Source organism: Scleropages formosus, chromosome 5 (assembly GCF_900964775.1).
Source record: "Scleropages formosus chromosome 5, fSclFor1.1, whole genome shotgun sequence".
Taxonomy (NCBI): domain Eukaryota; kingdom Metazoa; phylum Chordata; class Actinopteri; order Osteoglossiformes; family Osteoglossidae; genus Scleropages; species Scleropages formosus.
The window spans coordinates 12,925,366-12,939,434 of NC_041810.1; the positions used below are offsets into that span (position 1 = coordinate 12,925,366).

Consider the following 14,069-nt stretch of genomic DNA (forward strand, 5'->3'; position numbering starts at 1 on the left):
GATGGGCGGGACTTCCGGCAGTGCCCTGTCAGGTACTATCTGCCATTGATAGGAGGGTGTCGCTCTAAGGACTGTATATAATAATCTATACATAATCCATGTTTTGAAGCAGTCCTTTTCACAATGCAAAGAAATAAAAATACTCAAAATATTTCGGAAATTTATTTGCTTCAGTAACATTAACATCCATTGCTATTATATAACATCTTGAAAATTTCTTATTAAACATTCAAGTTAGCAAAAAAGGGCGTTACTCATTTGTACATTAGTCATATTTATTAAATGAAAAAAATTAACATGAAAATAAGTTATACATTTTATTGGTGTACTTGCATGGTATGGGCTTAATTGCTGAATTTAGGTCATTTCTGGTAATTCAGCTTTTTTTTCTGCCCTAATGTGTTTTATCCTCACAAGCTGATACGAGTCTAGCGTTTTATAGACAATATTGTGGTTGTTCTGTCTGCTGTCTTGTTAGTGATGTTTCTATAGCTATTTTTTTTAATTAGCCCTAAGGTCTACACACAAATTAACCCCCACTTTACTTTCAGGAGTACTAGAGAGCTTGGGGCATATGTGCCATGTGTTAATGTATGCCATCCTGCTCTTCCTTCCTCCTTCAGGCCAAATACTTTAGCTCCTTGCTTTTGCACACACAGTACATGGTAATGTTATTATTATACTTGTATATGTGCATTAAAACAGTATTACATCATTATCCTATGCTATAATATAAATACACATTATGTACATTTGGACAGGCACTGGGTTTTTGTCTCAATTGGCCTTGTGTTTCTTGTTTCTTAGTCGATATTGTAATATTCACTGATGGTTTGCACTTTTTAAAATGTGCACACGTGTTCGTCTGTGTGTTGGAGGGTGGATTTTCTCATCCTCGTCTAACATCCTTTCCGCACACGCAGCTTCCAGCCATCATATCGCTGAGCTGGGCAATGGAGATGTCACCTCTGCTGCTCATGTACATCACAGTGAGCGCTGAGAGCTCCTGAGGGATACAATATGACCTGGAAGCAAGAGGAACAGTCAACTGGACAGGTACAGTCCCTTGTCATTACATTTATTCATTTAGCTGACCCTTTTCTCCAGAGTAACTTACAATGTTAAGGTTACAATTATTTACCCATTTAAATAGTTGGGTAATTCTACTGGAGCAATTTTTAGGGGCAAGTACCATGCTCAAGGGAGCTACAGCCAGAGGTGAGGCTTGAACCTGTAACCTTTGGGTCTAAAGCCAGTAGCACTAACCGCTACACCACCAGCTGCCCCTTACCCAAGCTGCGAGCTCACTCACCCTGTCCGGTTCCTCTTCATCTCTCTGCCTTTTTGCTCGTCCGACGTGTTACCGAGGGTTGACTCAGTTGAGTTTTCCATCTCGCAGGTACCTCTATATGGGGAGATTTTTCTTACAGCAGTTAGTATCCAAGCTAATGATGATGAAAACGCTGAACTGATTATTTCACTTGTCATTAAAGGATCGTCCTGTGTGTTCTGATTCAGTGACTCACGTTCGGCATTGCCCCACCTGCAGGAGCTCAGGTTGAAGCCCTGAGGGTGCAGGACCCAGTCTGCCACGGGCCGGAGGTCCACATAGTGTTGGTAGAGGGTGCAGCGAGCTTCAACTTGCACCATTCTGGAGTGGTGGCGCTGACCTCGTTTTGGGCCAGGAGGCACCGGTTTGGGGGAGGGGTGTGGCATGGGGTGGCCCTGACCCAGCTGGTAGACAACGAGCAGCGGCTCGCTGTGCGCGCTGCCATTGAGGCAGTACAGGCTCTGTGTCAGTGCTTCGTGTAGCACCAGGCTACCGCTCTCGTCCGTGTAGCGCAGCTGGAAGCCAACAGGTCCCCCCTGCACACCTGCCAGTGCTACTGACACATCAAATACGTCATAGCCTAATGGTGGTGGGCGGTCCAGCACCAGCAGCTGCTCATCCAAGGGCGCGCTGACCACCATCTGACCGGCTGTGGGCACCACAGCATGCACAGCCACGCTCACACTGAGAGGCTCCGGGTGCAGAGTCCGGCGCCGTAGAACCAGTTCCGCCGCAGCCATGTAGGGCTCCAGCTGGATCACGCTAAACCAAATCCACCCTGGGGGGCCGTACCGGTAGCCTGCATGGAATGGAAGGGTTGGGATTTCTCAGTGGGAGGTCTTCCTGGTCTGTGCTCCAGCTACTCGTGTGATGTACATTGGTTTACATGGTGGAAAGTAACAAACTAACCGTGCTTTAGAATCATGCATTTGCATCTAAGCCTCTTTTTCTGTTGATGTACACATTGTATTTTCTGTGATACGTACATCGCTTTGGAGAAAAGCGTCTGCTAAATGAATAAATGTAAAATGTAAATGTAAATCCCTCATTACAGCTGGTTTCGGACCAGCCGAACAGCTGAACCCCACCCCGCTATTCATATTCCAGCGCTTATATGTTTAGCAAATGACTAGATATGACCTTTGCTGTAATACAGTCCAGTTCATCCATGCATGGTGATGGAATATTGGAATGACTACACTGTCCAGTTCATCATCAGTATTTTTTAAAATATATGTTTTCCAGAATTTTCAAAAAAAAGAAACTGAAAAAATTTAGCACATCAAAGCATAAACACTTTGTTTCAATATTTGAAGTGTTTTACTTGTACAAAGTTTTTCGTAAGAACATTTTTAGTATTTTATTATAAACAAGGTACGGAATGTTGCGCCATCTTCCAATATGGCATGTGATCATTAATAATTTTTCTTGAGTAATTGGTTAATCGAAAAAATGACACATAGTGTTAAAAAATCACTTATTTTAAATATCTGTAGGAATTTTGAATCTTGTAATTCAATCATTCACATTCTTTAACTTCTTTTCCAGGTCACAACAGTCCAGAGTCTATCCTGGCATCATTGGGCACAAGGCTGGGGGATACACCCTGAACTGGACACCAGTCCATCACAGAGTAACCACACACTCTACAGGCAATTTAGAGCATCCTATTCAAATGAACTGCAGGTGTCTGGACTTTGGGAAGAAATCAGAACACCCACAGGAAATCCAGACAAACACAGGGATCACATGTAGATGTCACACAAACAAAGCTGGATTTGAATCTAGATCTCAACAGTTTAGACCCTGTGAGACAACAGTACTACCTGCTGTGCCATCAGGCAAATAATATGATAATGGAGGCCTTATTTTGGAAAGGGAGAATTGAAATGAACTGTATCCTTTGCACTGGCCTCCTTCGTCTCTCTGATCACATATTTGATACATTGGAATGGCTGGACATCCGTCTCCCATTAGTCCAGTCATGCGAGGATGAACTGTATTAAAGACATCATCATAAACATATCTTAGGCTCATTCCAGGACTGCATTCAAAATTAATTCAGATGACACTTCAGCTGATCCAGGACCATCATTTAGAAATACCTTGAGCAACTGTATCTGCTGAATTAAAAAAAAAAAATTTATTTTCCAGGTTCTGGGTTTGAATCTCGCCTTCAGCAGTTGTACTCTTGATAAAGTTATTTACATGGAACTGACACAGTAAAATTCCCCTGTTGTATAAATGTGTAAACCAGTGTAAGTAGCTTAGCGTATAAACGTCACATTTTAAGTCACCATGTAGCAAAGTGCCAAATAAATGAATAAAAGTGCAGTACAAAATGTAAGCGGGGGAGGTGTGACTCCTACCTTGAAGGCTCCGGAAGCTCTGCACCAGCGTCCCATCAGAAGCGCTCGCATCATGGACCTCCCGTGAGTCCAGCAGGCGGTAGACGTGTGTCATGTAGGGGTGTGGCTGGCTGCGGCGTGGCACCGACAGCTTGTCGATGTGCAGCATCTCCAGAATGGCTTTGCTGGGGTCACGAACCCCGTGTGGTGCTGCTGGGTCCAGCGGAATGCCGAGATGACCCTGCAGCGGTAGCAGGAGTAGTGCAGCCATCCATACACACCCAGTGACGGTCCAGACAGCCATGCTACCCCGTCTGCCACACGGTGTTGTTTGTGTCTGTGTTAGGGGGGTGCGGCAGAACGCTGTGTGCACCAGTCAACCACTAGCAGACTGAGGTTTTCTGGAACACTGTGGGAACAGCAATTATGGGCCGCACTGGAAATACCAGAATGTCACACTCCATTTGCCACGCTTGACAGTCTTTCTGCTTCTGATTGACCAGCCAAGAAGGGTCAAAGGATATGGACCTCAGTACCTACAGGACCCGATCACTCCCTAGCAGGAGCACCTCTAGCTGCTCGGTGGTCCCACTCGCGAGGTAGACCAGAGGACGTGTGACCAACAGGGGGCGTTGTTAGGTAACTCAATTTTACACCAGTGGCGATGATGAAAAGCCGACCTTCCGTTTTCATTACCCACTTGCCCTAGTCAGGGAGGTTTGGAGCCTGTCCTAGAATTACTGCATGCAAGGCTGACAGGGGATATACCCTGGATGGGATGCCAGTCCATTGCAGAGTAGCCACACACACACACACACTCTGTGACAGTTCAGCATCACCACTCCACCTGAACTGCATGTTTTTGGACCGTGGGAGGAAACCCACACAGACACTGGAAGAACATGCAAACTCCACACGGGCTGTACCTGTTTCAGATCTATGCTTGAATGCTGCTGTGTTCAGTTCAGTTCAGTTTATTCTTATTGTAGGCTGCTGTTCTCACCAGGCTCATCTACATCGGTGGCCATACGGGACGACCACGCTTCCTGTGTTTCTGCTTGTTCGTACAAGGCTCACTGCGTGAGGTACAGTTTCACCCATCCCTGTTGATGCTTTCTGCCACTTTTCTAGTTGTAACAGTTGCTTCTTTTGAAGGGGAGCCGCAGCTGAGCTTGCACTAAGTGGCTAACTGCAGCCAGGGCCACGCGGGGGAGTGGAGCTGGACTTTGTAACCCAACAGGCCTGAAGGAACTTGCAGTTGTACTATTGTAGGGAGAATTTTACCATAACTGCTTCAGCAAATGTACTATACAGCCATTAGTGGACAGCAGGTGGTGTAGTGGTTACAGCTGCTACTTTTGGACTGGGTTTGAATTCCACCTCCTGCTGTAGTACCCTTGATCGAGGTACTTGCCCTGAACTGATACAGTAAAAACGATCCAGGTGTATATATGAGGAAATCAATGTGAGTCGCATAACATTTAAGTCACTTTGGAGTAAAGTGTCAGGTAAATAAATAGATCTAAATGTGTAAACTACTGAGACCAAAGTGTATGAAAGTGGGGCTTTGGGTTGGTATTGAATGTTCTCAAATCCAGAGCTGTGCAACCCCACTGGTGCCCCCCCAGCCCCAGTCTCAACCACCAGCACACAAAAGAAAGGCCCTTTGACCGTGGCACAGTAATTGACTGCAGTCTAAGGAATGTGGAGACAATCAGATGTGAGCCAGTCCTCTCTGACCTGGAAAGGTGAACCCCGGGCTGCACCTCCGAGGCAAGTAATACAGACGGGGTGTTTAGGACGGTGACTGATAGTGCGGCGGCTAGCGCTGTTGCCTTCAGATCTGAAAGGCGCAGGTTTAAATCTCGCCTCTTGCTCTAATACCTTTGAGCAAGGTACTTCCCCTGAATAAGTTCAATAAATATTACTCAGATGTATAAATGGGCCAACGATTGTAGCGAGCTTAACACTGCGAGCTAGATTAATGAATGCGAATGTTATGAGGTTGCGGGTAACCGTGAGGTCTGGAAGCTTCTAGGCTGAAGCGAGATGGGAACTGCAGCTTCACTTGACTGACTTGTGCAAAAGGAGCTTGATTTGTACTTCATCAGTGGATAAATTCTCTCAGGACTATGGTCCACGTAGAGGTCTTTATAATGAAGCATCCCACCGTGGCTCAACGGAATTCGCTGTCTTTCACAAAACGTAGCAGCATCTTATCTTATGAACAAAATTGAGGCTGTAAGTCTGTAACTCACAATGTTTATAAGTCTGAAGTCACTTGAACTACTAAGTCCCAATCAGTGAAAGCGTAATATAGATAAAGCACGGAGGTTCTCGGTCCTGGCTCCATTGCGGTGGAACGACCTCCCCCTCTCACTCAGAAGTGCGGAAACTCTGTCTGTTTTCAAGAAGGGTCTGAAAACCCACCTTTTCCGGACTCACTTTGCCCAAGATCTCTCCAGCTCATGTACGGTGTAAATGTTCATGCACCGTAACTTCATGAGCATCACCAGATAAACCTTTATTCAGCCACTACTTAGGCATTGTATGTGATTTTGTGTATCTTCTTATTATTATTATTCAAAAAATATTTGCTAGGAGGTTATTAGGATTCATCTATCCTGCGTTTTATGCACCTACTCGTGTGATGAACATCAGTGCATCAAGTGGAAAGTAACAAACTAGGTTTACTTAAGAGTCACATGTCTGCAGCCATGTCTCTTTCTCTTAATGTAATGCACAAATTGTATTTTCACTGAGATGCATGTTGCTTTTGACAAAAGCGTCTCCTGAATTAATAAATGTAAGTGTAATATATACATCCATTGATTTATTGACAGTTTAGGTTGTGTAAAAGTCACCTTGTAAGTCACCTTGGTGAATAAGGTGTGGACTGATAACACTACATAGAGTTGATTGGAAGTCGCTTTGGAGAAAAGCATCTACTAAATAAATACATGTAAATGTAAACGTAAAAGTCTTATATACACCTGTTTTAAGAAATACCCAGAGTTCTGCTTCAACTCCGTTTTAACTTTCAACCTCAGCCATCTGCTCCTAAAGGGGAGAACACACACTCATCATTAATCTGCTCTATATTAACATGCCACAGATGGATTAATTCCTTAACTCCCTGCATGACTGAAGGAGGGCGTTGCCACGGCGACAAGCATGGGAAGACAACTGGCTGCAGAATTCCAGTACGAGAAAAATAAAAAAGAAAATGAAAGCCCAGAAAGTGACAAATGAGTCTTTGTTGATGGGACAAAAAGGCGGGAAGGGCACAGAGCTTCATTAACCTCCAGCGTTCGCTGAAAAGACACGCGCTCATCACGCACACTGGAACTGGGCCGTCTGGACCGGCGGAGAAGCAGGGGTCTTCCACAGCTGCCCGGTCTGCAACAGTTGTTATGGATGGACACGTCTTCTAATTGGGCCGTAAGCTCTTACGGTGTCAAACTTCAAAGAGTCAAATGAAGACAAGACAATTTAGTTTCGTCTTGTCAAAGACAATCGTATTTTCTATGAGATGTACGTCGCTTTGGAGAAAAGCGTCTGCTGAACGAATACGCGTAAATGTACTGGCCAAGGGCTTTTCAACATGCAAAGGGGATTAAATATAGAGTAAAGCAGTTTAACTGGTAACACTTTAATAAATGTATTCGTTCAGGCTGTACGCTGTTACCGCTGCACTTTTATATTGCATTACGTTACTTTATAGCTTTATAATAGTGAAATCTTGACATCCATTCAAGACAGGATGTGGATTATCGTGTGCCCCTAAGAAGTTAATAAGGTCACTGCTTGAGGAGGGAAAAAAAAAACAATTTCTGTGCCTTGTTGTTGTTTGGGTCTTTGTTGCCCTTTATTGCTTCCCAGAATGGAGGGATCGGAACATGCGATGGTCCAAATGTGAAGGGTCTGCCGTGATCCTGCCTGCACTCTTTCTGGTCCTGGAACTGTGGAGGTGCTGGAGTTAGGACAGACTGCAGCCAGTGATCCTCCCTGCTTTACGCTGGAAGTATCATGTGCAGAGTTTCGCGCAGACATCATGGCACGAAGTCCACATCTGCGCTGTATGACGGATTCGTCCAGGCCGTCGGACCACAGTGAATCAGAGGACAAGAGGTGGTAGGAGAGGTAGAGAGGTAGAGAGGCAAATTTCGAAAACCGGAGCCTTTTCTACCTCGAAGCAGATGTGTAGCGTGATGAGACGAACGCGAGCAGCTGTCCCAGCCTGTAATTACAGCATGATGAAGGTGCTCCCACCTCCACAACTGGGGCATCCTGGGCCCTTTGATCTGGGGCTGCGGTGTTTATCTGTGCTTCTCTTTGCAAAGATAAGCCTCTTTTTTCAGGCCCCACCCCATCTGAAAAACAAGTTCTGAACGTGGGAACCCCCCCCATCTGTCTCTCTCACACACACACACACACACACTGAGACACGCACGCCCGAGGCTCTTCTCTCCTCCCTCGGCGGGGTGGGTGTGGGCTGCCGTTGGGTCGGGAGCCGAGCTGGACTTCCTTCGTCGCTGAGTCGGGAGTGGAGGCGCAGTTGTGCACCGTGCTGGAATCACCTTCTCTCGCTTTCAGCTTGAATCGCTTCCTTAACAAAGATCTTCTCGGCTGCTGGGGGCTCCTTGAAGAAATAGTCAGAAGGTATCGTGCTGATCCATCAGCTGGTGGTACTGGGGGGTCCAGCACTCTTTCTCCCTCCCCCTCATAGTTTTGTCGAAACAAAAGCGCACGCATGCAGGCGTGTGTGTGTGTGTGTGTGTGTTTGTGTGTGTGTTTGTTCAGTTTTGTGGTCCTGCTGTCTGGATTGTGAGCAGTTTGCCACACCATGTCTCATCTTCTTTTCATGGCACATGTTGAGAAAGTGCCCGAGGGTTTGAGAGAGACTGCAATGTTACCGAGAAGCTTGTGTCTGCAGTGTGACAGCCACGTGTATATTATTATCAGATAGATTAATTTTTACCATTTTGGGACTGACCACTGATTAATGTATCCGATCAGTTTTCATACGACTGCTCAGCATGGCACCTAAGTGCCCGCAGAGGAAGCTGCACGTCAGGCTATGATGAGTTTGCTTAGATCTGTTTATTGTGGTTAGTATGATATATTCACTTTGCTCTGTTTGCAGTGATGGTATGTTGTTACCTGTTAAGTCTGTTTTATTTTTTCATTTGCCATTACCTGGGTAAACCACAGTAAATCCTTTTTTGCCCTTACCACTTTCTCCTTGTTTGCTTGATGTGTTGCTCCACTGTGGAGTTGTAATTTTCCAGGGAGCTCTTTCCTTGTATTGGACACAGACACACACACACACACACACACACACACACACACTTGCATGTACACTCAGCCTTAGTGGAGGCACAGGGGGTATTTCTAAATGAATTGGTATTTTTGATTAATTGACCTGAAGTTTAAATGAAGTTGCCTGGTATCCAACTCCTCTGTGCATAGAGCCTCAGTGCCCCCCCAGTCCCTGTTCCCCTGTGAAAATCGTTGCCTGGGACCCTGTGATTATCGAAACTGGGAGTGAAGGGGCAAAAGGCAGTAATCAGTGCTTGCCATCACCCAACAAATGCTAAAATCTACTTGGCAAAGGGTAACATAGTATTTTTTAACATATGTACGGGTGACTTACAGTGCTAGATACACTAATTACAAAGGGTCACTCATCCATACATCATGAACACACTCTCCGTCACTCACACACTATGGGGGAACCTGAACAGCATGTCTTTGGACTGTGGGAGGAAACCAGAGTACCCAGAGGAAACCCCCCACAGACACAGGGAGAACATGCAAACTCCACACAGACTGAGCGGGGGGGGGGTCAAACCCACATCCTCTCACGCCACCTAGGTGCCGTGAGACAGCAGCGCTACTCGCTGTGCCACCGTGCTGTATTGTTCTCACAGTAAGAATAATCCAGCTGCGTAAATGGGTAGAGCGATGTAAGTTGCTCATCGTTTTGAGTCGCTTTGGAGAAGAGCGTCTGACAAATGAATAATAGACTAGTCCACAGTCAGTGCGCCCCTCCATGATGACGTGTGTGATTTCAATACCGTCACATTACTTACGGATTCCCGGAGACTGGACAAAAATGTAAATTTCTAAAGAGATGCCTTTCCAGGGCAGTTATGTCCTACAGTTTAGAAAACAGAGTCCCTTAGACATGTGGACTGAATGTCAGATGGTGTGAACAATTATCAGCTGCTTATTGTTTAACCATCTTTGAGTGTTAATGGAAATGAAATGACCCACAAACCAGATCTGCAGTGACAGTTTGTTTTGTCAAATATAATCATCTGTCCATGTGAAATGATTCTTCTAGAAGGTGCTAAGGTTAAGCTGTTTGCCCAGCAGCTCGAACTGCTTCCTTTCGATCTGAAGTTTGTCAGTTCAAGTCCCATCCCCAGCTGTAAAATCCTTGAGTGAGGTACTTATCCTTAATTGCTCCAGTAAAAAAAAAAAAAATCACTTAGCTGGGTAAATTGAGTATGGGGGAGTGCAGTGGCGCAGTGGGTTGGACCACAGTCCTGCTCTCCGGTGGGTCTGGGGTTCGAGTCCCACTTGGGGTGCCTTGCGATGGACTGGCTTCCCGTCCTGGGTGTGTCCCCTTCCCCCTCCGGCCTTACACCTTGTGTTACCGGGTAGGCTCCATGACCCTGTATGGGACAGGTGTGTGTGTGTGTGTGTAAATTGATTAATTAAGTTGCTTTGCAGAGAAGTGTCAGCTAAATCAATAGATGTAAAATGTAATGTAATGTAAGGCAAGCACAGTGTACCTGCATGGAAATGAATGCCTCTGCACAGAATACAGGAAAGTACTGAGTAGTACTGCATCCACTCACTTGCAATCACTTACTCTTGTTTGTAGTAATCAGTGGGTAAATATACTAAAATTGGACAGGTTAGGTGAAAAGAATGGCACGGTAAAGTAAGGTACAAGTTAAGGTCACCCTAGGTGGATTTTCTGTTGCGTCCTGCTATGTTCTTGTGTTTGTAAAGCCATTTGTGAAGGCCTGCGACAAAGCGGGGACCTGGTGTGTGGGGGAAGGGCCGTGTTCGTCCCCCGATGTAATCCTCCTTCTCCCGTCCAGAGTCCGTTCCGCCCGGAGCCGCCCTTTCTCCGGGAGCGCGGCAAGACGTCGGACCACCCACCCCGCTCCGCCTGGGGTCCTCCGGCAGGATCACGTGACCAGTCGGTCACGCCCCAAACCCACAGCCGCACAGCGCCACCTGAGCGGTTAAACCCGACCCCCTCCTTAACAGCAAGGAGCAACAGCCTGGCACGGCCATTCTTCACATTCCCGTCTCTATCCGCTTCCTCTGTAAACGAGACGAGGCTCCTGATTGGACGGGACAGAAGCGGTTTGACTCCTTCACATTGTTAATGTCGTTGTTCCGAGAAAGCATCTCGCGTTCCGTCTGGGTTACTGTAGTAACCCATAAATTGCAGGGTTAACTTTGGCAATGGAAATTTCTTGGCAATGAGTCCGTTAAAACCCACAGTCCCCTGTTCATTCCTAGCAACTGCAGCGAATGGGCTTTTGCGTAAGTGTAGCGTTATCTGGTGGCCACAGGTGGCGTAGTGATTAGAGCTGCTTTTGGACTCAAAGGACCCAGGTTTGAATCCCACTTCCTTCCATAGTACCCTCGATCAAAGTACTTTCCATGGACTGATACAGTAAAAATGACCTATCCCTATAAGTAAATCAGTGTTAAGCAGCTTAGTGGTTTTTGCTTCTTTACAGAAAAGCATCAGACACTGGGTGAGATGTAGATGTTGTGGGGGTCAGTGGTCAAGGCCTGTGGTGAAAACGGGAGATGAACTCCAGATGTGACTCTCCTTCTGTCCAAATAGAGGCCCGGCCACCGCGGATGGAACTCGTCCGAATGGCGAGAGTCGATGACCGTCCGTCAGATGGTGCCTGAACTCTGCCGGATCCGCGAGGACGTACTTGTGAACACGAGGACAGGAAGGTGAGCCCGCCGATGAGTGATGCTTTGTGAAGCATGTATCGTCTTGCACGGTGAACAATGCCAGCATTTCTGCGATGCTCCGCTTAAGGGGGGAGGGGACGGGGAAATGGTTGCGTCGTGTAATTTCTCCGTGTTGATCGGTGTCAGGCAGCACACCTGGAAAAGTACTCTGTACGCTGGAGAAGACGGTGTTCCCGTTTGCCTCTGTATAACAGAAACTGTAATACTGCTGGGAAACTATAATTCTGGGCCCTCAGTACCAAGGTACTGTTTCATTATGCTTTCTGTGGCTCTCATTTCCCGTAGGCAACCGTTTGCAAATTTTCCTCAGAAATGTCCCTCATGTTATGAAACCATACTTTTACATTTATTCACCTAGCAGAAGCTTTTCTCCAAAGTGACTTCCAACGGATACCGTGTAGTGTCATCAGCCCACACACCTTATTCACCAAGGTGACTTACACTGCTAGATACACTACTTACAATGGGTCACTTATCCATGCATCAGTGGAACACACTCTCTCTCTGTCACCCACACACTATGGGGGAACCTGAACAATATGCCTTTGGACTGTGGGAGGAAACCAGAGCACCCAGAGGAAACCCACACATACAGGGAGAACATGCAAACTCCACATAGACTGAGCGGGGGTCAAACCCACTTTCTCTCACGCCACCCAGGCACTGTGGGGCAACAGCGCTACTTGCTGTGCCACCATGCCACCCACTTTTATATGCGTCATTTATGGACAGACATTAGAACTGCTGCCTTTCACTCGAATGACCAAGGTTTGAATCCCACCTTTTGCTGTAGTACCACTGATCAAGGTACTAACCCTGAACTTACCACATAACAATTGCCCCACCGTATAAATTAATTAACACTCTAAGTATCAGATAAATGTAAATATCTCTTTGTTCATGTCCCTTCAGTTTATAGCTAGACATGGTACTAGTGTTCCCTTGGAGATTTTGTCCTCTCTGATGGCCTTCCTCTGGCACTGGCACATAAGGATGATGCTACGACGCAGAAGGCCATCCGCGCGTGCTTCGTTCCCGCTCCCCGACCCGAGTCGGCTGTCGTGCCGATGCTAATTACCCCTGGGGGAGCCGGGGGCTTGGAACCCGAGGCCCATTACCTGTGATGACAGACGTGACTGGGACAAGCCCCACTCATTAAAGTGCCTAGGGGCCAGAGGGAGGGTAGACAAGTATCTCGCTGAAACACACTCAATCCTGTGTATTTTTATTTTTCTCTCCCACGTGGACTTCCTCTCCTGTTTCCCACATCTCCTGTAGATCTTATCATGCTAGAGACAGAGGGCAGAACCTCACGCCCGCACAACCCCTGCAGGGTAACACTGCCTCCATTGTCCAACAAATGTGTCCCTGTGGTTCCCAGTTACCATGGAGAATACCTGGATAGGAGTAACTCACTCACAGGATTGCTCTTCACACACTTCGCACACACTTCACACACCGCAGCGCAACCTGCCGCAGTCAGGTATGTGCCAGAGTGAGGGGAACGGCAGGTAAATAAGCTGATGGAAATAACCTGCTCTCTAAACATCTTCAAATGCCTCCACTTTTGTTATGTTTTTAATTGAATGAGACAAGTACAATTTCAGGCACAGGCCAAACCCACTGCATCACTGCCCAATACAATATAAAATGTTAGATAGTTCCCTTTACAGTGATTTGCCCAAGTTGAGGTACGGTAGTGCAATGGGTTTGGCCGGGTCCTGCTCTCTGGTGGGTCTGGGGTTTGAGTCCCGCTTGGGGTGCCTTGTGATGGACTAGCATCCTGTCCTGGGTGTGTCCTCTCCCCCTCCGGCCTTACGTTCTGTGTTGCCGGGTTAGGGTTAGGCGCCGGCTCACCGTGACCCTGCCTGGGACAAGAGGCTTCAGTCAATGTGTGTGTGTGATTTGCCCATTTATGCAGCAGGTTAATTTTTTACAGTATGAATTCAGGACACCTTGATCAAGTGTACTACAGCACGAGTAGGGATTTCAACACACGTCCTTTGGCTGTAAAGTAATGGCCCTAAATAGACACAGACAAGCTGCTGTGTAGTTTGAAAATGTGAACATGGTTTCAAAAATTGTGCACAAGCAATGGAGAATAACTGTAGTGAAATACACGTAATCAAAGACCGATGGCAGTCAAACTGTGGAAAATAAGGAAATACACACACACACACACACACACACATTTTCAGAACCGCTTGTCCCATACAGGGTCACAGGGAACCGGAGCCTACCCGGTAACACAGGGCGTAAGGGGACACACCCAGGACAGGACGCCAGTCCATCGTAAGGCACCCCAAGCGGGACTCGAACCCCAGACCCACCGGAGAGCAGGAGTGTGGTACAACCCACTGCGCCACCGC

The 14,069-nt window shown here is 46.8% G+C and overlaps 2 protein-coding genes across 8 annotated transcripts in view; one reads left to right on the forward strand and one right to left on the reverse strand.

Moving 5' to 3' along the window:
- Positions 1-889: 889 nt before the first annotated feature.
- Positions 890-3,982, reverse strand: LOC108938707 (uncharacterized). The gene is made up of 4 exons (XM_018759551.2): positions 3,700-3,982; positions 1,544-2,129; positions 1,313-1,405; positions 890-1,025 (listed from the first exon to the last, which is right to left on the reverse strand). Exons 1-4 carry the CDS (start codon positions 3,980-3,982, stop codon positions 890-892), a joined length of 1,098 nt encoding a protein of 365 aa, XP_018615067.1.
- Positions 3,983-8,214: 4,232 nt separating this feature from the next.
- The window catches only part of frem1a (Fras1 related extracellular matrix 1a), a 33,532-nt gene continuing 27,677 nt past the window's right edge, over positions 8,215-14,069 (forward strand). For 6 of the 7 annotated variants that reach the window (XM_018759624.2, XM_018759625.2, XM_018759626.2 and 3 more), the window contains exons 1-3: positions 8,215-8,340; positions 10,797-11,067; positions 11,561-11,679. The gene's annotated coding sequence lies outside the window, so the exon portion shown is untranslated. Of the gene's footprint in view, positions 8,341-10,796; positions 11,068-11,505; positions 11,680-14,069 lie in introns of those variants that run through there. The other variant, XM_029252145.1, reaches the window with a different exon arrangement.

What these genes read in the sequence shown, in the direction of transcription:
- LOC108938707 (XM_018759551.2), bottom strand. Translation starts at nt 3,982, where the DNA reads ATGGCTGTCTGGACCGTCACTGGGTGTGTATGGATGGCTGCACTACTC. An exon ending in GAGCTTCCGGAGCCTTCAAG is followed by an intron (nt 2,130 to 3,699) that starts GTAGGAGTCACA and finishes CATTCCATGCAG; the next exon opens with GCTACCGGTACGGCCCCCCA. An exon ending in TTCAACCTGAGCTCCTGCAG is followed by an intron (nt 1,406 to 1,543) that starts GTGGGGCAATGC and finishes CTCCCCATATAG; the next exon opens with AGGTACCTGCGAGATGGAAA.